The sequence below is a fragment of the Rhynchophorus ferrugineus genome, unplaced genomic scaffold, assembly GCF_030347505.1.
Source record: "Rhynchophorus ferrugineus isolate W39M unplaced genomic scaffold, kcgeb_rfMv2 rfM7, whole genome shotgun sequence".
NCBI lineage: Eukaryota > Metazoa > Arthropoda > Insecta > Coleoptera > Curculionidae > Rhynchophorus > Rhynchophorus ferrugineus.
The window spans coordinates 19,939,344-19,965,206 of record NW_027472586.1 but is presented as its reverse complement, the minus strand read 5'-3'; the positions used below and the strand labels follow the sequence as shown (position 1 = coordinate 19,965,206).

The 25,863-nt window shown below is 32.8% G+C and overlaps 1 protein-coding gene across 1 annotated transcript; it reads left to right on the top strand.

Moving 5' to 3' along the window:
• The first annotated feature begins 7,957 nt into the window (after positions 1-7,957).
• slou (homeodomain transcription factor slouch) lies at positions 7,958-25,124 on the top strand. Its single transcript, XM_076410592.1, has 2 exons — positions 7,958-8,479; positions 23,408-25,124. The coding sequence occupies exons 1-2, from the start codon at positions 8,023-8,025 to the stop codon at positions 23,908-23,910; spliced, it is 960 nt and encodes a 319-aa protein (XP_076266707.1). The 5' UTR covers positions 7,958-8,022; the 3' UTR covers positions 23,911-25,124.
• The last annotated feature ends 739 nt before the right edge of the window (positions 25,125-25,863 follow it).

The following is a 25,863-nucleotide window of genomic DNA, read 5'->3' as shown; positions in this document are numbered from 1 at the left end:
ACAAGCAACATCACTAAACAAAATAAACTGACCAGGTTTATCGTTTCAGCCACAAAGCTACGTGTATGTGTTACGTGTTTGGTGATATTAATTGAACAAGAAACCCAGGACTTTATTTACCAATCATATAGTGGTTTCGGGCGAGCTCAAAATGCATTTCGTCCGGTATTTGCATAGAAGCGATCTTTTCGCAAGGACGAGGCACGTCAGTGAGCGAGCGAGAGCGAGTCCTTTATCCGGAACGCCACTGAGGCGCGTAAGTGACGCAGCAGATGTGTCAATTTCATTTCAATCAAGCCCGATTGAGGGTCTTAATGGAATCGGCTCTCGGTCTATTTGTCGACACTCGAAAAGGCCGGGCAATCGCGGCTCGCTGCGGTCGCCCCCTGGATATTAGAGGCATTATCGAGTTTAATTCGAAAGGGTGTTTGCGGAAGGCGTTTACGGAAATTCTCGGGCGCACAATGCCGATAATGCCCCTCGGCGGCCCGGCCAAGCCACTCGATTCCGCCGTCAGTTTGTCTAAGGAACGTCGGTTCGGATCGTACGAGGAAAAAAGGGTCGGGAAGACCGGACCGTTTAATTGATCTTGATTTTGTGTTGCAATATATCGATTTTTTTCTGAATCATATTGAGTTATTGGGAAAATCATCATTATCATCAGTACATATCCGGAACCCCGCTAGTGTTGCTATTTTTCAACTAATATAGTGCTACTGGCGATCAATAAAAGTTCACCCGTTATGGCTTGGATATTATTAATTTTCTATTTCTCAGATATTTCTTTATGATTTTAATATTGTTTTGTGACTGATGTTCATTTATTTGTTTCAAAATCTATATAAACTATTGTAAAGTACATGTTCGGAGTAGTTATTCAACTGAATGGAATACTGCATCTTATTTTTTTCGTTACTTCTATACTAAATATACTTAGTGCAATCTTAATTTACAAATTACTTTATTACTATTATTCTGTTGTACTTTCATAATTGTAGAAGTAAGATAAGTGCATAAATGCATTAGTATTTACATTCTAAATTAAAATTAAATTACACTGCATAAACTAAAATTAAGACTATGTAAGTTCGACAGGATACATTAAAAATCATCGTGGTCCGGTATATTGACTATACTGCGTTGGCGCACGCATCCCCAGTGTTAGAAATATTTGAATATTCTCAGTGTTGTTTGGGACGTCATGAGTAAGGCTGTGTCTTATCTATAACCAAAGTTCTGGCATAGCGTTGGTATTCGAGGTGTAAAATATACTCTGTATTAGTTATTAAAATAAAGGGTAATGTTCATAAGTTTTATATTAAGCTATATATACCATACGTATGTATATATAGTAAAAATGACTTTAAAAAAACAGTAAGAACATGACATTAATTTACGAAACATTTTAGAGGAGGTAAAAAGAAAAATACAGCATAATACATAATGTTTATATTATATTCATTTATATCTTTTAAAATTCAATATTAATTTTAAATTATAAGTTAGAGGATATAAAACAATGAAGCATAACTCATTACTCATTGAGCATATAATTTCCCATCACCTTGTCAAAATTAAGTTGTCGAATATTATTCTGGGATTCATATTGGCTACTTGTACTTGCTTCAATATTGAATCTTATAGCATTCTTAATAAAAAGATGTACTTATATAGACAGGCTCAAATTAATTTTTTACTTCTAACCCTTCTTGACCTATCGTACCTAAAATTCATTCGTAAGATAATAATTATATCCATAGTTTTATGGAAAATATTACCTTGATGATAACTTAATAAGCTTCTTGACTTGACTTGTTTTCTAAGAAATCATTTAAGCAATATTTTTTTTCCTTTATCGTCCTGTGGCTTCCAACTATCAAAGTGTTACAAATTCTTAAGATATAGATTAGATTGTTTAACATCTATATTATGGACCCGACAAAGATGCTGTCGAAATTCAGTATGTATGGATACTAAAATCATTAAATTGGAGACACAGAGAAGGCAGATGATCCTTCTTGTTATCGGCTTTAGATGTGCAGCAAGCTCATGGTGAAATATTTCTTCCTCTTCCTACCAAGTATGACATATTACAAACTTGACATATGAATTTACTTTCACTGCAAAATTTAGGTCATTTAATTAATTTATCCTATTTGTAACAACTGAAACTATACCTACCATTGACTCTCCATATTTGTAATCTTGTTATAACGCTGAAATATGAAACTAAAAGGCCTTCTTTTTAACTAAAAAGGAACATCACAATATAACTTTCAAAACGCCGTATCAAACGCGTTAATAGTTAAATAAATAAATGTCCAACGTTTAATCAAAGCAATACGGTACGTACATCGCCATTTCTTTTGAGAAACACTTGGCTTGCAATATCATGCAGTGTTGCCAAATCTAAGGGCAAGACTATATATTGTACTAAATACTAAAAAAACGTATCTACTCTATTATATATTTTTTTTAAACAAAATATAAAAGTTAATGTCAGAGAGTCTTGTTAAATATATTATTTTCTAAAATAAAATTCATCCATAAAACATATAGCCTAGCTGTAAATTTGGCAATATCGACTTTTAGCATTTCGGCTAGCGGCGAGCAGATTGCGCCGACGAATATACGAATAGTATCGAAAGTAGCCGAATCTCCGGACCACCATGATTTTTAATGTATACTAAGTTTGATTGATTTGATTCGTTTCAGTCTTCTAATTTTCTGCGCATTGTTCAGTAGCTTTATTGATGCCACGTTACTGTAATTTAGTAACCTTCTTTAATTTTTTAAGACGAAATCTTGGATAATTTCGTATATCTATTTGATTTCGTTCCGGGAGCATCGTTCAATTTTTTGCCAGTTACATAGCGATAAGTATTGGTAATTAATCCAAAAATCTTGTTTTGACAGGGTTGGATTACTAGTTAGTTTCGTGTCTTAGTACAACCCCGTATTTACACTCCATAAGTCGAAATAAGCCTTATAATTAATTGAAAAATCAACGTCCATGATCTTAGTTCAAGTTATCAATCTTTCGACTTACTTCTTCCAACTAATCTGTATAGTTCTTTGATTTTGTATCAGATCTGCTTAACTTTTTCGCTAACGTGATTTTTTCGATGTCGTGGATGTCGAGGTAATTCCCTGATTCTATTTAACCTGATAGTTAAATAACTACATATTTTTTTATATATTAAGGTTACTTAAGTTAGATGTCGGTCTATAGTAGCTTCTAATTCTAGAAGCTATACAAGAGCCTGATATTAGTCTTGATTTCAATATTTATCTTTCTCTACATAACTTGAGAGAAATTATTCGGCTTATTGTTTCAACCATTGATGAAATTTTATTATCCTAATATTATAGGACCCCAAGTATTTGAATTAACATAATTGATGTAAGCAAATATCGTTAATATTTGATTGCATTATCATTTATTTTCAAGTGATAGAGCTCTGTAATTTGAACTGTATATAGAGAATAATTCTCGAAAATGCTTAAAAATGCTGAACATCTATATGAGCAAATATAGATTTCTTATTATATACTGTTCGCATAATTTCATCCATCGCTATGTTGAAAACAGTGAAAAAAAAACGTCGTATTTAAAATCGTTTTACAGTCACACTCGTGGATGCTTTATAGTTAGAGTTATATTTTAATTCTTACGGAAACATACTCAGCTGCCCATAATGGGTGCGGGTGACAATAAAATCAATATAAGAGATAATTGCACGCTTTCTCAATAAATTGAAGGATTGCGAAAACTATATAATAATAAATATAATAATAGTAATATAATAAACAAGTAATGTTCATAAATACTTTTCTAAAATTTAATAGGAGATTAAATTACTTTTAGCAGTTTTGAACCCGATTTCAGATTCAGTTTTCTTGAATATGTTTCTTTACTCAAAATTATTTTAAAAATTTAATTAATTAATATAAATAAAATACACAGAGAAACTTTGGAAGTTAGAAGAAAAATCCATAAAAATGGCAAATAGCTATCACGCGAACTGGCTGAAAATGTTATTTTGAAGCGCCATTGGCCAAATATCGCATTTTCATTTCTTATGTGACGATTTGCAACGACTGTCTTTCACGTCAATACACATAATGGGTTTCTATGCCGATGGTGGGATCTGTAAGATGTATTGTATTACAAGGTACTAAACCTAATGAAACTATTACTTATAATGAAATATTATAATAATGAAATATTATTATAATGAAACTATTACTATATAATAATAAATATAATAATAATAATATAATAAACATATAGTTTTCATAAATACTTTTATAAAATTTAATAGGAGATTAAATTACTTTTAGCTGTTTTGAACCCGACTTCAGATTCAGTTTTCTCGAATATATTTCTTTACTCAAAATTATTTTAAAAGCTTAATTAATTAATATAAATATAATAAACAGGGAAACTTTGGAAGTTAGAAGAAAAATCCATAAGAATGGCAAATAGCTATCACGCGAACTGGCTGAAAATGTTATTTTGAAGCGCCATTGGCCAAATATCGCATTTTCATTTCTTATGTGACGATTTGCAACGACTATCTTTCACGTCAATACACATAATGGGTTTCTATGCCGATGGTGGAATCTGCAAGATGTGGTGTATTACAAGGTACTAAACCCAATGAAACTATTACTGCAAGCATCTAACGAAGTGAAATGAGCGATATTTAATAACAAGTTTCGTCAGATTGATGCAACATAGCTTGGTCTAGCACACGGTTTCAAAATACCGAAGTAGAGGAAGAAGAACAAGACTAGATGGTCGATAATTAGATTGCTACCAAAGCAAGGTATTCTTTTGATGTGGTATCGCCATATCGCCAGAATTATGGGAAAATATCGTAAAAAGTGATGAAAGATATATTTATTGAGTGGAAAAAGGGTTTTGTACAATGTGGGGCAAAAGTTACGCTACCATTGACGGAATTTCCATTGAATAGCAATAATGGAGCGACTATTTTCAATAAATATCATCACTGCTTATGCTCGTTCTAATCAAAATTGAGCTCAAACAAAATGGTACCGGGACTTTTGCCTCATCTTATATAAAAACTAAACTTTCAGAATATGAGCAAGAACATGACAAAGTTATTCATCTGTATGATCATAGCATTCAGCCTCATAAAAAAAATACCGTAAAAATTTATTTAAAAACGCTCAAGTAAGAGTTTACCACAACCGCCATATTTGCCGACAATTGTTCCTTCTGATTACTGGCTATTCCCGCATAAATCTGATATTAATCAGCTTAACTTATATCGTTGGAAAAGACGAGATCTTTTTCGATCGAGCGATGGACAATACTGTCTGATTAATCTGTTCAATCATCTTAAAACAAATCCTTCCTGCAAATATCTGATATATTTATGTACAGAAAGTACATTTTAATTATGCAATCTCAACATGAAATAATTGCAGGTATTTTCTGTATTAAAATAACTCCCAGTTTTCCAGTAAATAATTCTAATTTTATTTATTTCTAATAATATTCCTATCAAGTATCTCATTACGAGAACTTTATAAACAAGATCAAAATAAACCAAAAATAATGTGCATGATGATATAGAAAACGTTAATGAAATGACATTTAAAACCAAAAAGGAAATTGGAATAATATCCAAAGTATTTGGAAATCATAAATTTATTTTTAAAGGATAGTGAAAAATACATCAAAATTATTGTTTAGATGTCGCAAAACTAGTAAAGTAACTGATTAATTAGTCTTATTTTCGAAGATGTAAATTATCTTGAGAGTTCTCTGAGACCAAGATACAGATTTTGACAATAATGAAGCTATTATTGTGATTTTTTAAAATTAATTACTTTAATCTTACATTTAATATGCTTAATATTTTTAAATTCGTTTACTACTACTGTTGTGTTGTATTTGCATGAATACACAAGCAAGGCGAGTACAGGATATATATTTCAGTCTGTATCATCACTACATAGTATAAAACAAAGTCGCTTTTTCTGTCCTTATATCCCTATGTGCGCTTAAACCTTTAAAACTACGCAACGGATTTTGATGCGGTTTTTTTCAATAGATAGAGTGATTCAAGAGGAAGGTTTATATGTATAATACATGCATAATATACTAAGGCAACATTGCTAATTTTAGAGGTTTCTAACATGATGTCGTAAATTAACCTATTTTTTTAGGCTTATTTAGCAATTAGCAAAAACGCTGCCTTACCCTACGAGTTAGATCAAATTAATGTACTACAGTATTGTACACCATAAAAAGGTCTACAAAAAAGTCCGCGATGGTATATGTTTATCTTTTAGGAATAACCCACATTAACTATTTTTATTGTTTACTTTTTCGTGAGAAAATGGCTTATTTACGAAGCTATTTTAAGCAATACGGCATTAATCCTTATCGAATTAAGTACCTTAAATACAGTGGGCAATTAATATAGATCAATATGGTTCCTTACAGCATGTAAATTAAACAAATATTTTCGGAGATATTACAAATTTAAAATTTGCGTTTAAAAATGTGTAATGTAATAAAAATTGTATGAATTTAGATATTCCAAAGATAGCTGGAAATCTTCATAGTAAGTATAGGGGAAGAGGAATTGTTTTACTCCAAATTTAATGCGTGCAGGCCAAGGGCAGTAATGAATGAACCAAAAATACTGGATCGATTTTAATAATGTTTTCATTGAGTGACATAGGCATATATATTTTATGCCCGTGCAAAGTCGGAGCGGGCCGCTATGTTTTTATATACAACGTTCATATTTTTTCTGTAGTGTATTTAATTTAGTATCAGCATTGCACCCGTGCGAAGCCGGGGCGGGTCGCTAGTTTAAAATAAAATTAAACTACATACGCAAATGTTAAGAGTAACGCTTTGCACTATACAAGTGCATGTGGTTTAGTTCGTTTAAATATTCTGAGTTCTTACGTGTTGCTTCCATGTTGCTGCGAAATTTTGGTTTACGAAGTTATTTGATTTCAAAGTCATCGTGCAGTTCCTCGTTGATTTCGTATCAATAAGCACTTTTATTTGATCGTAGAAATTGGTTTTTTGATTAACTGATAGTTCAATCTCTTTGATTTTAGGTCACATTAAGTCATCTTCTGACTAACCAGTATTGTAGCTTAATTTTGAGTCTAATCTGCTGTTGCTTTAGTCAAACATGATGTTTCCGATTTAACCTACCATCAAGTTGTATCCCCAGATATTCAGCTGATTCTGCTTAAGGAATCGGGCATCCGTATTATTGTCAACATAAGATTCATCGCTTATAACTATAGTTATTTTTAAGATACTATTAAAATGCATGTGCTTCATTATAAAGATAATTTGTTGTTTCTATTGTTTGACTAATACGAATGGAAGTAGTCGTTTTGGTACCAAATTTCAGGCCCCTTATATTCGCCAGCAAGACTTTTCCGCGTTATTATCGGGTCGTAGCAATTAAAAGATTTTGACGCGGCCAAATTATCAACGATTGTTCCCCATTTTCCATTTTGTTTCGCATTTACGGCCGCCGACCAAGACGGGCCGATTAGCGAGCGATTGGGGGGAAGAGAAAGAGCGGCGCTGTCGGTGGGGCGGGGGCCTTATCGCGGCCCCGATCCGCTAATTAAACGTCGGCCGGTGCGTTTTCACCGCCACCAAATTCAAATTATCCCAGCAGCTCCGTCGTGAATAAGTGCCTTTGTTGTCGAAATCTCTACCGGCTAATTTCCGCAGGCTTCTGCCGTTATTACGAATCATATTCATAATTACGGGGCAAACGGTGGCCGGCCGCCTTCGGACCACGCCCCCGACGATCTCCCTCCGACCAATCACGGTCCACGCGCCCGTCCCGTCCGACCAATGACGTCGCCGCGAGGGAAGCGCAGCTTCCCCGTCTCCTGGAGCTGCCGCAGATCGTTCCCGGACGTCGGTCAGGTTCAGTGCTCCCGTGTAGCGTCCACGCAGACGATACCCACTCGACCATGTCCTAGTGCCCGAACAAAATGACTATGCTGACTATGGAACGCGCAGCTACCGGCCCCAAGGAACCCTACCCGAGGGTACCGGACGGTTCCCGCGACGTCGAACCGTCGGACGACGACGACGAAGACCTCACCGTGGACGTGGAGCACGACGACGGCTCGTTGTGTCCCGTGGATTTGACTCGTCGGGAGAAGTTCCCGTTCGAGACCAAGGCGGAAACCAGTGACTTTGTCGCGTACAAGGACGACCTGAAACGTTCGGAGAGCGTTTGTAGTGACGCGAGTCGCAGCAGGAGCCCACGCGACCCAAGCCCGTCGGTGGTGCCTCACCAGAACCGTCGCTTGGCGTTCTCGGTGGAGAACATTCTCGATCCTAATAAGTTTACCGGTCGCCAGAATGTCTTCAGTGACGGTATTTGCTGTTGGAAACCCTTGGAGACCTCGAGAGACTCACCAGATTTCGATGGAAGTGAAACAGGTAAGCTACACACTGATTTCTTACTGAAAATCTTTAATTAACTTAATTTACCATTGTCCGAATGTTAAAATGTTCCAAAAATGCTCAATAATAAGCTTCAAAAACAGTAAAAATCTAAACGTAAGATTATACAATAATTACCATATGCTGATTAAGTATATAAAATTATTTAGGCCTATGCTTCTTACTAATATTAATATTAAATGTATTTTATTAAAAAATATGTTCCAAATATATGATATTTTTTAGTTTATACGAACTGATGCTAATTAAAATTATTTATAACTGAATATTTATAATCAATAGTTTTAATATTTTACTCACTTTTATTTTGTACAGTCAAACAAAAAAATTCTTCAATTTTTTTTAATTATCTTATAATTGACTGTATTATTTTTAAAAATGTATTAAATTTCGATATAAATTATTTAAATCATTTTAGCAAAAAATCAGAACAAATAGTTACCTTAAAATATAATTGAAACCATTACCCAATTATAATATTTTTAGTGAATATTTAAATAAAATATTTCAAGTACAATAAATATATAATAGAATTATTTACGTTTTGCAAAACAAACAAATTTTCATTTAAAATTAATAGGTACTATTAACTTCTTTTAAGTGATATTTCTGTAGCTCAGAGGTAACATTGTCTGGTATATAAGGCGGATAAAATAGGAGAATTTTTGCTAGTGATTTTCAGTGTATTGTAATCTAATTCACATATTAATTGTTTTATAAAATTAGCTTAATAAGAGAAACATGTTTTTGTTTACTTATCACAAGAGAATTAATATTTCAAGTTCGAAATACATTCAGATTTATATAAAGAGATAATACGTTTTAATTTTTTAATGAATACGAAATAGTATATACTTTTTGATCATGTTTGGTCAGTTTATAATTATTAATAAAAAGTAGAATATTATACAGGACTGATTATAATTATTAGGTCCTTGCATACAATTTGAGGTTACTGTTAACAACAATTCATTCGATTGTTTTGAATGGTGACGAACGATGAAAGGGTGGATTCGATGGATGATGAATCAACGGTTTCCGGACGTTTACATTCGATTCGAATGATTCAAATCGAAGAGACATGACCACCACACTAATTAACTGAAAATGTCATTTCGAACCGCTTGAGCCAACAGTGCTGGTACTTAGATTTTAATCACCACTTCTTCAGATTAATGCAGCATAACTTGACTAGAACAGGGTTGCGAAATGTCGAAGAAATGTGAAAATGGATCGATGATTGAGTGCCACCAAACCTAAATCGATCTTTCGATACGGTATAGCCATGTTGCAAGAACGGTGGGAAAAAGTTGTGAAAACACATGGAAAATATTTTGATCAATATATATCCAACCTGTCTAACTCGTTCACAACTCAGGTAGTCAAAAAGAAATGGCCGAATAATCTGGGTCGTGTTACAAGACATCTACCTCCTAAAGAAACAGCTACAGGGTCGTTATTCTGTATAGTTAGCTTATAGCTATTGTAAAATTATGTTTGAATATCGTCTGTACCTTCGTCCACCAGTTCGCCTTTGAAGATCGTCGAAATGACACTGTTTCTAACCAAATTTCTATTGAATTCCTCTATGAAAGGGTTTCCCAGTTTTAGTGACTACCGATTCCAATAGTCTGAGGCTAAAAACCGAGCTACTGCAATCCACATTTGGTGGCCATTCACCCTAAACTGCAAAGTTTTGTTCAAATTCCAGTAAACTATGTTAATTCACAGCAATTTCAGCCCGCCTTTGGTGGCCTTTCACCTTGAACTGTGATGCATGTGTCAGGATTTATGTATTATGTATTATACAAACAAAATTCGAAGAATTCAATAAAATCGGAAATCCTACGAACTGCGCCAGTAATAATATGTGAAAGGGTTTAAAAAACAAACATTAGTAATTTACTTGAAAATATTATTCTATTTAACGGAAAGAAGGGGGCGACTTGTTGAACGGCGATACAAGGCGACATTGAAAGTAAAAACAGACCAATCACGTGTCATTCAAAAACATCGTATCTACATGTCTTCAAACTGAAGAAATAATATAAAAGTAGCATCTTGTTTTGTTAAATTATTATCCTAATAAAACTAGATTTAAAATTACTTATTGAGTTAAATGGCGGTTGTGGTTAAAATTGGTTATGGCGATAATATTGATAATAATCAATGATCGTATATAATGAACATAAAATTACCATAGCAAAAGAATAATTTGAAATTAATATATCGCTAATACCGGAAAATAAACTCGTACATTTAACCGCATCGTGCAGAACGATCATGTTGCCCCGAACGACAAAGCCAATTCCGGCTAATTCTTTTGTATCGGTTTCGCCTTTTTTTATTCCCTGTTTGGAACGAGGAGGAGGAAAAAACAGAGAGAACGACACACAAGCCGATCAATTATGAGGACAAATCGGCAACAATATATCAATGTCGAAGGGCCTTAGCGCAACTCCCCCAATTTTTCGCTCCAGCGGCGATAACGCACCGGCCAACGTCGGCCCCATTCGAAATTAATTTGCTTGTAATGAGAACGGCGGGACCAAGTGGATGGATGGATTACTTGGCGAACGAGATGGGACAAGCCAGTCAGTCAGTGAGTCGCCTGATCGCCGTCTCAAATCCCAGAACCGATTTAATTCGCTTTCGCTGCCTTATTTTCCATATCCGTGACGAAACGACTGATTAAGTAATCGATTTATACGTCAAATGTTCATTTATAACAGGCTACAGAACCATTACGCTGGTTCACTGGTTAATAATCTACAGAACATAGGTCAATTTTGTAGTATTTTCCTTCCATCGTTACGTTTTCCGTACATTTTCAGTATTGATTTTAACAAAGACATCAAAAAAGTGAATAATAATTTTTATTCTATCGTATATGAATAACTTTTAAGGTTCTTTAATAATTGTTTTAATATTATATTTAGCGTTGGGGACTATCGACTGAAAACAGTCGAAACAGTCGATAGTCAAAAAAACTAGCGACTGAAAATACTAACTATTATTTTCAATCAAATGCATGGTTCGACTGTTCGAGACTTTCAATTCGTGATGTCAGACGAATATGTACTAATCCTTTCCTGTATAAATTATGAGAAAAGAAACAATGGAGATAATTGCTGGGGCAGTTAATTTTGTACGTGGTTATATTTTCCAACGGTAGTATAAGCGAGACGGAGATGTATAAATTCCTTCACGAACTAATTTTAAACAAGAAAATGAAGAAATAATTATTGAATACTATTATAATATTAATCCATAACATGCAATTTATAATTTAATTTTAAACAAAGGAGAATTACCTTTATATTTGAATGTTCTGTGGATCTGTAAAAATAAATGGAATTTTTGTATGGAATGGAATAATACCCCACAAATGATTTATTGTATTTTAATGTACTAATTGCTATTTTTAAATAATATGCTAAGATAATAAACATAGACTATACAATAGAACTTAAACAAAACCTAAAAACTAAAGATGTACAATAACCATAAATACTATATAAAAATTAAACATATACTCATACACAATCATAGAAAAAAAACCTAATCCATAACATAATTAAAAATGATTTGAGTGAAATGATATAGATGCTTTATTTATTATTGGAGGGAAACATTTTTTTAACAAAAATCGAGAGAGTAATGGAAATATTATCTATTAATGCCATAAAAACAGTCAAAATATTTTACTATTTACAATTCATTTAATCTTTTTACCCTATAACATTAACAATCTTGAAAAATATCGTACCAAAATCCTATAATATTAATATACAATACTAGCGACCCGCCCCGGCTTCGCACGGGTGCAATGCTGATACTAAATTAAATACACTACAGAAAAAATATGAACGTTGTATATAAAAACATAGCGGCCCGCTCCGACTTTGCACGGGCATAAAATATATATGCCTATGTCACTCAATGAAAACATGATTAAAATCGATCCAGTATTTTTGGTTCATTCATTACTGCCCTTGGCCTGCACGCATTAAATTTGGAGTAAAACAATTCCTCTTCCCCTATACTTACTATGAAGATTTCCAGCTATCTTTGGAATATCTAAATTCATACAATTTTTACTACATTACACATTTTTAAACGCAAATTTTAAATTTGTAATATCTCCGAAAATATTTGTTTAATTTACATGCTGTAAGGAACCATATTGATCTATATTAATTGCACACTGTATTTAAGGTACTTAATTCGATAAGGATTAATGCCGTATTGCTTAAAATAGCTTCGTAAATAAGCCATTTTTTCACGTAAAAAGTAAACAATAAAAATGGTTAATGTGGGTTATCCCTAAAAGATAAACATATACCATCGCGGACTTTTTTGTAAACCATTTTATGGTGTACAATACTGTAGTACATTAATTTGATCTAACTCGTAGGGTTAGGCAGCGTTTTTGCTAATTGCTAAATAAGCCTAAAAAAATAGGTTAATTTACGACATCACGTTAGAAACCTCTAAAATTAGCAATGTTGCCTTAGTATATTATGCATGTATTATACATATAAACCTTCCTCTTGAATCACTCTATCTATTGAAAAAAACCGCATCAAAATCCGTTGCGTAGTTTTAAAGATTTAAGCGCACATAGGGATATAGGGACAGAAAAGGCGACTTTGTTTTATACTATGTAGTGATATTGTTATTTACAAGCAAACTACCAAAAAAATCATGAAAGTATATATATTACATATAAATCTATATAAGCATAAATTAGTGACTGAAACAGTCGATAGTAAAAAGTAGTCAACTACTTAATAGTCGATAGTCAATTTCAGTCGATATTTCCTAACACTAAATATATTCATAAAAATCAGTGGAATATCATGTAGGGCCTATACATTAGTTTTAAAAGATTTGAAGCTTTATTGTGAAAAATCGGTAAAATATATTTTATTGTATTGCCCATATTTAAAAGTAAAGCTCAAGAACAATGTATCTTCTGAGGCTATCCACGGGTTCATTTTTTGGTATCTTTATAAGAAGTGAAGCACTGCTCAGACAGGTCAGAACTCATATGAAACAAGTAGTTGTCAGAAGTAGAAATGTCTGGAGAATACGGCGGGTGGGAATTCTTCCATTTTAATGTTTCCAAATATGTTTTCACCGGTTTTGCAACATATGGTAGAGCGTTGTCATGCTGAAGAATAACATTGTTGTTCTCTTTAGTCATATCCCGGCCGCTTCTCGCAGAGTTGTAGGTGATAGCGATTCCCATTGATTTTTCCACCGAGTACTGCCTTTAAAAACTTTTCACATTTTTTTGGTTGCCCAGAACGCTCTTTGCCTTCGGTAACAAAATCACTTTTAAAACGTTGAAACAAGTGTTGTATACTGTTTGAAGTATTATTAACACATCTACAAATTGATGTGGCATGATTGCCACTAGCGTCATACAGCATTCGATGAACTTCGGCTGTTCTTTTCTTCAAATTGAAGCAAAAAGGGGAATGCGATTAAGTCGCTACAAACTCAGACATTTTCAACGCATTGAAAAAATTGTTTGCTCACACTTCGACGAAATGACATATACTGAAAAGTGAATTCTGTCAGTGAGGCTCCAACGTGAAGTTCGTTACTAATGCACTCGATGCGTTACTAATGCACTCCACCTGTTGTAAGTCCTTTAAAATAATTCATAGGCTAAATTTAAAGTAATTGGCTGAGAATAATTGAAACAAAATTAATTTCCATTTACTCTAGTATTTAAAGCGAATTTATTCATAAAAATTTGAAACAATTTTCTGGTAAAACCGTATTTCCCCATTATAAAATTATTGAGATTTCTAGGCGGAAACACTGAAGACCTATGTACTGGAGCATTGTCATGCTCTGAAACGTGTGAATCTGAATAAAATGATAAAGCAAGAACATGTTCTTCTCAGCTAAGCACTATTATCTTTAAAATTAATTAATTTTTCCTGTATATTCGATATAATGCTAAATATTCGTTATACTTGTTATATATCATTTATGCCTTCATCATTTGATATATTGATAAAAGTAGAAATACTATTCAATTTGTATAATAAATAAAATATCTCTAATATTACTAGTAAATAAATATTACTAATATGTTATTAGAAAAATACTGATGATATATATTACGAAAAATTCTTATTTATTTTGTAATATTTTTTTAATTAACACCCAACTAACTTTAGCTCTGAAGCTGCTCTAAAACCAAATCGCCTAAATTAAGTATGAATTATTTCAGTATCTAACTAATTCTCCAGATTTATTGAATAACTTAGTTTATTTAAAAATATTTATGTGTTATCATTTTAAATATCTATAACACAATAAATCAACATAACTGTGAATTGCCACCGAAAAGCCATGTGTTCTGCCATCAAAAACGAGTGATTATTTCATCGAAAAATGTATATTGATCAAATCAAAAGGTGAATTTTATTTAAATAGGCAATACAACAATATATATTTCGTCATATAAAACCGTGGAAATATTGGTCATATTTCAAAAAATAATTGAAATTCCCGCAGAATTGCTATAAAATAGCCAATATTTATTTTATTGAATTAAAATTTGTTTTATCAGTTTCCATGTAAACTTTAATTGATCTATGACTTTTTAAGTTTGTAAAACACTAAAAGTACTTTAGTTTCGTTAATGACGTTACTTGGATTTTTAGCTTCTATTTGTTACTATTGATCTATGCAATTATGATGAAAAATTCTCGAATTATTCTTACACAAAGGTGTGCTATTTCTATTAGTTAAAGTTAGAATTTTTATGTAAGGTTTTCTTGACATTAAGAGTTATTATAGAAACTCCTTAAACCAAATATAACTCCTCCTAGATTATTTTTTTAAAATAATTTTTAAAAAGTTTAATAAAATTTAATGTTTGTTATGTTTTTATAACAACTCGACGACTCCAAATGCATAGATACAATGTTTACAGTCTGCACAAAATGCTAAAATTTGAATTAATGGATTTACATGAAAAGTAACATGAATTAAGCTAGATATATATATATATATATATATATATATATATATATATACATATATATATATATCAATCAATATTTCGAACATTTCTTTACTAAGCTGAAAAAAATTTCTTGCTTGAGGGCAGAAACTACTCCAATAGCAACAAATCAATTCGTAGTAAATTATAACTTTATGCCTTAATAAATTCTCATCAAAATCATCATATAATCTCAATAATTCAAAATCATCTATAGTGTAAGATGCAGGCAAAACCGATCAAAATTTACAAAGATTAAGAAGTTCGTACAAAACAAAATACAATTTGCTTCTTTTTAATGGAGATTAAATAATTCACTATGATTGCTGTATTTCTTAATAATATCGTATTTATTAAATAAATTAACAATATGCTCAATTACTGTTATGGGTTCCAGAGGGGTGCCACAATGTACCAATTCATTAGAAACGTAGTTCGGGGCATTGATAATAGTACATAACAGTTTAATATTTGAGTTGATTTATTTTATCAATTATGTTCTTTGTGTAAGCTAAACGACGGTCTAGGTGCACAACAAGATATGCACTACTGAAAGTGTAATTCTAGGCATGGTAAAAGTTGCGTAAGTAGATTTTTCATTGACTTAAATATGCCCAGTTTTTATCGAGAGTTGTATTTTATTAAGGTGTTTGGAGTCTGTTTGATAGTATCACCTCATAAATGGTGTCGTTTACATATATTGCTATAAAAGTATTTTGTAGTCTGTAGAGCATGAGTATATAAGAGATACTGGACCCAGTGTACGGCATTATAGAATTCATCAATATCTTGGATATAGTTCAGTCATTCATCATCTTATTCCACAGTAAACTATCTGTTTATCAGAAAAGATTTCAGCAACTAAAAGTGCGAATGAGATAAAAAGCTGTTGGGTTTAACTTATAGTTCCATACCACACTTTATCAAAATATATATTTATAGTTTCAATATATATTTATAGTTTCTCAAAATGTTCTGAGATTGCCGAAAATAAACTTATAGTTCGATAGAAGGTGATCTCTTCTGAATCTTAATGATTTCAGCCAATTACCAAATGCTAGGGCTTCGAAACTTTGTTAGGACCTAAATAGTAAAATAATTCATTAACCTAATTCCATCAGATAAATACAACATTTATTGTTATTGCTGTTCAATGTCTGGCTTTTACTTGTCATCAGGGTATGCTCTATGTAAGCGAACAGAAACAATGTACGAGTTATTCTGTCTAATACCATCCCTAACCTTGAAGCCTCGAGAACTAATAGACCCACCGAAGGGTACGGGCGGAGAAGATATCGCCGTCATAAATTTCACGAAACGGCGATTGACTCCCATCCGAGCGGCACCATTAACTCCGGATCCGGTAATCTCCGGAGTCGGCGGGCTGCCGGAACCAACCTCGTCGCAAGACGACAACAATAGGCCGTGCGGAACGAGGACACGTAATTAACAGCCTTGGCGTAATTGCCTCCAGCCTCGTTAGCAAGCCGTGAACTCCGTAATTAATCCGTGGTACCGGATCCTGCTGCGGGGATCGAATGACAACGAGCGCGGGCGGACGGGCCAGAGGGGGGGATGATGAGGAGCGACGGGGTAGGCAATCGATATGCTCCCGCGACAAGACAAACGAAGCCGCCGAAATCAATACGCCGCCAGCGAACGATCCGTTAACCACACTCATTAGCCGGTTCATCGCCATACGCGATAGCCGACCGAGGGCGGAACTGTTGGTGAATGGTCGCAAAGCGACCACTCTCTGACCCGAACTCAACGGACCGGATTGTAACGAGAACGTTTAGTTGACATAAGCCATTTTTTCCCGATATAAACTCGCACTATCACCAACACAGTACTACACTGATTTATTGTGATTGTTATTGAGATTTCAAGTATTTTTTGGCGTTATTAAGAAAAAACTAGAAATAGCCACGGTTGAAAATATTCTAAAATACAAAAACGTCGGTAGAAAGACAAATATTTGGAAACTATCGGAAAGTTCTTCGAAAGAATCAATATTTCATCAGACCAAAAACTATTTCACTGGAGCATTCTTTGGAGGTCGACAAACAACTTATAGTCACTAGGTGCCAGATTTTGACTACACGGCGAATAATAAAACAATAAAGCAGCAAAAGCTGACCCAATAGATGTTGTCCTGTTCAAATGTCATTTTTCATGTCGAGTGGTGTGTCTGCGTCTGAATAATACAAAGATAAATAAGATACGAAGAAATTACTTATACAACAAATAAAAACAAAGTAATGTACAATGTATGTTGCACCTGTCATTGAATTTAATTGTTTAATATTTGTTTTCTTTTATGAATTAAATCTTACATTAGATATGCTTAGTACAATCTTAATTTACAGATTATTTTATTAGTACTGCCCAGAACGCTATTTGCCTTCGGTAACAAAATCACTTTTAAAACGTTGAAACAAGTGTTACTATTGAAGTATTATAACACATCTACAAATTGATGTAACAAGATTGCCACTAGCTTCATACGGCATTCGATGAACTTCGGCTGTTCTTTTCTTCAAATTTAAGCAAAAAGGGGAATACGATTAACTCGCTACAAATTCAGACATTTTCAATGCATTGAAAAAATTGTTTGTTCACGCTTCAACGAAATGACACATACTGAAAAGTGAGTCTGTCAGTGAGGCTCTAATATGAAGTTCGTAACTAATGCACTCGATGCGTTTTAATAATCCATCTATTGTAAGTCCTTTAAAATAATTCATAGGCCTAATTTAAAGTAATTGGCTGAGAATAATTGAAACAAAATTAATTTCCATTTACTCTAGTATTTAAAGCTAATTTATTCATAAAAATTTCAAAGAATTTTCTGGTAAAACCGTATTTCCGTCATTATAAAATTATTGAGATTTCTAGGCGAAAACACTGAAGACCTATGTACTGGAGCGTTGTCATGCTCTGAAACGTGTGTATCTGAATAAAATGATAAAGCAAGAACATGTTCTTCTCAGTTCAGCACTATTATCTTTAAAATTAATTAAATTTTCCTGTATATTCGATATAATGCTAAATATTCGTTATACTTGTTATATATCATTTATACCTTCATCATTTGATATTTTTAATTGATAATTGATATTTAATTATTTGATATTGATAAAAGTAGAAAAACTATTCAATTTGTATAATAAATAAAATATCTCTAATATTACTAGTAAATAAATATTACTAATATTTTATTAGAAAAATACTGATGAATATATATTACGAAATTTTTTTATTTATTTTGTAATATTTTTTTAATTAACACCCAACTAATATTAACTCTGAAGCTGCTCTAAAACCAAATCGCCTAAATTAAGTATGAATTATTTCAGAATCTAACTAATTCTCCAGATTTATTGAATAACTTAGTTTATTTCAAAATACATATGTGCTATCAATTGCTATATCTATAACACAATAAATCAACAAAACTAGTGAATTGCCACCGAAAAGCCATCTGTTCTGCCATCAAAAACGAGTGATTATTTTATCGAAAAATTTATATTGATCAAATCAAAAGGTGAATTTTATTTAAATAGGCAATACAATATATTCTGGCGTTATTAAGAAAAAACTAAAAATAGCCACGGTTGAAAGTATTCTTCATCTTTAAACGTCGGTTTGAAAGACAAATATTTGGAAACTACAGGAAAGTTCTTCGAAAGAATCAATTTTTCATCAGACCAAAAACTATTTCACTGGAGCATTCTTTGGAGGTCGACAAACAACTTATAGTCACTAGGTGCCAGATTTCGACTACACGGCGAATAATAAAACAATAAAGTAGCAAAAGCTGACCCAATAGATGTTGTCCTGTTCAAGTGTCATTTTTCATGTCGAGTGGTGTGTCTGCGTCTGAATAATACAAAGAAAAATAAGATACGAAGAAATTACTTATACAACAAATAAAAACAAAGTAATGTACAATGTATGTTGCACCTGTCATTGAATTTAATTGTTTAATATTTGTTTTTTTTAATTAATTACATCTTACATTAGATATGCTTAGTACAATCTTAATTTACAGATTAATTTGTTACTACTGCTCTGTTGTACTTGCATTAATACATAAGCAAGGATAGAATTAATACATCGTATGTATTTCTCAAACTAAAATAAAACTAAACTACTTAAACTAAAGTTGAGAATACACTTATACACTAAACAAATTCGTGTGGTTTGGTTCGGTTCAATCGATTCCTGCGTGTTGTCCAGTATTGCTTCAAGGTTGCTGTGATTTAACAACCTTATTTTACGTTTTATGACGAAATCTTGGATCACTTAGATCATCGTCGGACTTTGTTTTGAGTGCATTCCATTACTAGTTGGTTTGTTGACTTAATACAACCTCATATTTACCCCTCATAGGGCCAAATTGAATTTATGATTGACTGATAAACCGATCTTTTTTATTTTAAGTCGCCGAGTATCTTCCGGCTAACCACTATAGTTGCTTGATTTTGACTCTAATCTGCTCTGCTTTTGTTATGATGTTTCCAATTTAACCTACCATGGAGAGGTATTCCAAGGTATTTAGTTGATTCTGCTTGGGGAAATTCGGTATCCGTCAGGTAATATATTTAGGTTTTTGTCATTTCGCCGCAACGCAAAATTAACATGGACAGATTTGGAGCTGTTAAGCCGTATTTTCCAGACTCTAGTAAATTTTTAGATTTTGTTGACCGCTATTTGTACTTTTTTACAGCCTTAGATAGAGATTTCGCCATGATAACTGTGCCGTCGGCAAATATTCCAAGTACTGTTTCTTTTGTTGTCGGGATATCAGCAGCATCGAGTAGATACAGGAGTAGTCCCAAGACTCTGCGGACCTTTAGCGAGACTTTGTTTCTGATATATGCAGATATGATTAGATAATATATGATTCCAGCATATTTCGCGGTAGCAATTTGCTCATTTTGTAGATTAATAAAAAGTAATTACATAAAATTACATAAAATAAAAAGGATTAATTTATATTACCGCAAAATAATAGATTTTAATGTTTTTTAAGCCTGCATAATTATACACAAACTATAATTCATTATTGCCATAATATATTAGGTATATGTAACATATATCATAAGATTTAGAGTACTATATTATATATTCATATATTCTTGTTTATAACATACATATATTCGTGTTTATAAAATTGAAACAAATATTAATTTAAATATATGAGCCCATACAAACAGCTTTGTTATATCGTATCAAATGTTTCAATTAATCCAACATTTTAGAGAAACGATTAAATTTGATATTAAAACGATACTAATATATATAATAGAATCTATTGAGATAGAGAATTGTTCATACTCTTAAACAATATATAATATGCTCTACAAGTCAGATCAAAATTTACATTTTATTAAACATTATTAGCAAAATATAACAGTATGTTGTAATTATGGACTTACGAAGTCCATAATAAGTATTTTCATTAGAATTTCAAAATGTTATTTAATACTTTATTATAGTTATCTGCTTATCTTTAAATATCGTATAATACTATTTAAATATTAAGTATCTTAGTCTAGTATGACTCTAAACATAATTGTACTGCTTATCTAATGATCTTTAGTAACGATTCATTTTATTTTACATACGTATCATAACACGATATTCGATGAGTCTCCGCTTTGTTATATAGATGGTTATGAGATATTTATCAGCCTAACCTGTTATTATATTAGCTACATGGTTTGAAATAATTTTTATATTTGGCTGAAGGCAAAAAGTTGTTGAGATAGTTGAGACAAAACAGATTTATAAACATTATGGAGACTATATAAAAAGAAAATAAACTATCATTGCCTGGTATTCTGTCAAGATATCAAAAGCTACATGAGATAGATAAAATATATTGATATCCTCAACAAAGGCATTGAAAAATTAGAAGAACATTGAAATGAGTGGGAAAGTAGAAATGAAATAGTTTTAAAACTATAGTAGTTAAAATTCTATAACTATATGAAATTATATATGAAGTTATAAAAACTATTATTAGAATATACAAATCATGTTTCAAATATCATGTACACATATCAACTTTTAATTTACTAGTAATCAAGTATATAGATAAAAGTCAATTGAAAAGTCCCCAGCCTAAAATAGTAAAAACATTTTTTTGGCAAAATTAGTTTTTTTTAGTCAACATAATTCCCTTCAAGGGTGAAACACTGATTATAGCGACCCTCCAACTTTTCAGTACCATTTTTGTCGTACGATTTGTCCTTTGCTTCAAGATAGGCCTCAGTTTCGGCGATCACCTCGTCATTCTTTTGAGATCTGACAACAGGAAATAGTCGCTGGGGGCCAGATCTCCAATTCATGGATTTTTACCATCGTTGTTTGTGATTGTCGATTGCGTTGACTTGTGACATGGTGCATTGTCTTGGTGAAGCAGTACTTTCTTTTTCTTCAAATGCAGCCTTTTTTCGGCGATTTAGTCCTTCAAACGGCCCAGTAACGCTATGTAATAGTTGCTGTTGGTGGTCCTTCCTTTTTCAAGGTAGTCAATGATACTTATTGCCCTTTCCAGCCGACTGTTGCATTTTCCCACGCTTTGGAGCGGGTTTGTCATGTGCAGTATACTCGATGGATGACACGCTGCTCCGAATCATTAACTCGTCGTTGTTTTTGGTCAAAAGTGAGCTCGCCCATTTTGCACAGAGCTTTGTACACATGTAAACTGAACGTGTACAGATCATGTACACGTTCAGTTGATATTTTTAGAGTGTCTGCTATTTCATTCAATTTCAATTTACAGTCATTCAAAATCATTTTGTGGATTTTTTTGATCTTTTCGTCGGTAACAACTTCTTTTGAGCGTCTACTGCATTCACGGTCTTCGTTGCTCAACTGAATTTTTTTGCCTTCAAAAAGCAATATTTTCTCAACACGCGAAATTCCTTTTTATCAATTTTTTCCACAAACAAAAGTTGCTTTACTCAAAATGCTATAATTCATAAACTAATGATCCGACAGCTGTCAAATTTATACACGCATCTTTTGAGGGTTAGGACTAACTAAAAAATATAAGAATTTAATTCTAGTAGCCCCATCTAGGTGTCAGTTCGGAAACTTTTCAATTGAACTGTTATATAACCATATTTAAACAATATGTTTAATATTTTATACCAATGGGGTATTCTGGTTTAGAGAGGTGAATATTGAACCAGATAAACTTGTTTTCCATTCATTCTTAATATTTACTAGAAATAATCCAATTAGTAAAAATGTGCTTATAGCAACCAATTTCAATGGAACCTAGATTTTAGTAGGTATATTTGGTTAAATTATAAACATGATGACATAATATCAACATATATTCGCTAGCAAGGTACTGATAAAAAAGTATCTAGAGGACTCTTGATTTTACCGCTGTGACCTTGAGTCAAAACCAAACTCTAAAAGATGGTGTGAACCAAACTCTAAAACCACCTTTCACTTAGCCCTCTCATATCCAAAGAAAATATTTCGTAGTAAATTTTGATCAAACGAAACGAATAGTTGCCATATAGAGATATTTCGAAGACTTTTCTTCCCTCTGAACAGATTCATAAATTGGTGGGTGTTCAGAATAAATACATTAAAGTTGAAAGAAATAGTCACATCAGTTACACCAGTAAATGAGATGATGTCCAGGTTGCGGTAGATTTAGAAAAATATAAAAAGTATGTTCAGTCGAGCCTTTCAACTACGCCTTTAAAATGTTTAACGATATCGTGAGGATTGTTCGGTTAAATATTACGTTTCTCCTCCAGCGACTATATTCTTAAAAATTCGAACATACTATATAAATATTCAAAAGTTCTACGTACTAATAACGTATATTTATTTTATAGGAAAAGATCACCAATCGGACGACGACGACGACCTCCACAGCGATGTCAGCGAGGACCCCAAAGACCCAAACGCCAAAAAGAAGAAGAGCGACTCTAAAACCCAAAACGCCGGCAAACCCCGACGGGCCCGCACCGCGTTCACCTACGAGCAGCTGGTCGCCCTCGAGAACAAATTCAAAACCACCCGATACCTGAGCGTGTGCGAGCGCTTGAACCTGGCACTCAGCCTGAGTCTAACGGAGACTCAGGTGAAGATCTGGTTCCAGAACCGACGCACCAAATGGAAGAAGCAGAACCCCGGGATGGACGTGAACTCGCCCACTGTACCGCCTCCAAGTTCCGGGGGTGGTTTCGCGGGTTTTCCCGGCCACCACACCCATTCCGGTTTGTTGTACTCGCACCACGTACCTTACGGATCGGTGTACCCGCTACAGCCGGCCAGTTCCGGAACGTACACGCCATATTTTCATTTGACCAATCACAGTCACAATTTGGGGTCGTGAGACCTACTGTCGAGACTTGGACCTTGTACATAAACCGAAGCGGAGATGGTTTCCGATGGGAATTAAAACTTCAAACAGAGACTGATAGTAGAATAGTCGTCGGAAGCGGACATATCGTGATCTACAATATATCTGTTTCTTTCAGGACTTGTATCAATATGTAACAATTGTATATAGCGTCAGTGGAGTTGGATTAATCCTAATAATGCCATATCATTTAATTGTCACTAATGATCGTTGAGTCAACCACCGTATGTACGTACAGTGTCATATTCCAAAATAAAACCGTTTGGAAACCTAATAAATCTCACAAAAAATAGTATCAAAGTACGAGGATTGGTACGTGACAAGACAAAATTGGTTTATGTTTATGCTTAAAATGTTGGTTCAATGTTGGGTGCTAAAAATAGTAAATATGGCGGACGAGAAAACAGTTATTATCCTAACGCATAGACCTAGACGTTTTTTTTGTCAAATCCAAACTGAATCATTCAGTGATTTATGAAACCTGATATTCCCAATTATATTTTTGTTATTTTTTGACTAAACTTGGACAAGTAGAAGTTGGTTCGGATGGAAAGTTCTAGGCTAAATTTACGTTAATCTTGTTCTTCATTTCGTTAATTTTGTTAGAATAATATAATGACAAAATAGACCATACAGGATATAAAACGGCCTTATCAGCAAATATTTTTTAATTATATGTTACATTAGATATGCTTAGTACAAATCATAAGCATTGTATTGGATTACTAGTCAGTTTGTTGTCTTAGTGCAACCCTATATCTGCAACGTATAAGGCCAAATAGGCTTTATAACTGATTAATAAACCAATACGTTTTTTAAAATTTTTAATCTACTTAGCTGTGACATTGTTACATAAAATGTTATCCATTAATAGGAAATAAAATATTGTTTAATACGTAAATTTCCTTGAGTAATTGGAATTTCACGTTAAATATAGATCAGGATACCACAGAAAGTGCCATTAAATGGTATCAAATTACTACTTGTTTGCAGATGATAGTGGATTTAATAAGCTCATAGTAATGATTCAAATTTATGAAAATAATGCAAATACGAATTGAATATAAATTTCTGTAAGATTATATTTACTATATTTATAAAAAAGTAGTTTTATGGAAAGTCAGATTATGAAAAGAAAATTCACGTTTTGAGATGGTTTTGGTAAACATCATTTGCTATAAAACAAACCTATTGAAGAAAGAAAAAAACGTAAAGCTGGATTGTAAGTTTTTTTAGTAATGCGTAATGGATATTTGTGACGTCGAAACATTGCAATGTTGCCGCATCAACTCTGAGTTTTAGTTCAGTTTGGTTTTGACATACAACAAAATTCTAATCTAAATAAAATAATTGAACAAAAATGTTATCAAATATAATTGATTTTAAGGTTATAGTACATCTAATACATATATTATTGAAGGAGATAAAACTACAATTAAAAACACAGGCTGAAGATTAGATTTGTTTTATTTACATTACACCATCAATTAGGTAGAGTTTCTAGGCGCGTTTTTTTATGTAGTGGTATCCCCCTGGAGGTCTAGTCCACCTAATTAACAATAGTATATCTGAGAAACGTATTTTACTTTTATTCGAGAGCATATTTACCTTTCTACGTTTAGTTCTTGTTACCTTCGATGGTATGTTTACTTGTCAAATCATCTTTGCATCACCGTACTTTTTATTTCTTCTGCTATTATCTGTGTACACCATTCTTCTATAAAATTAGTCACTGAATTTTGTCTAATGCATTTACCATATCTACAAAGCAGTTGGTGTTCATTCTCTCCTCATACGTTCCAACCAAATGCTCATGTTGAATATTGAAAAATTAGAATCATATCTGTGCACATAAATCTTTAACACCCTACAATATCATTTTCTACAGTTATATTCAACTAATTATGTGCATACCTGTAATTGTTT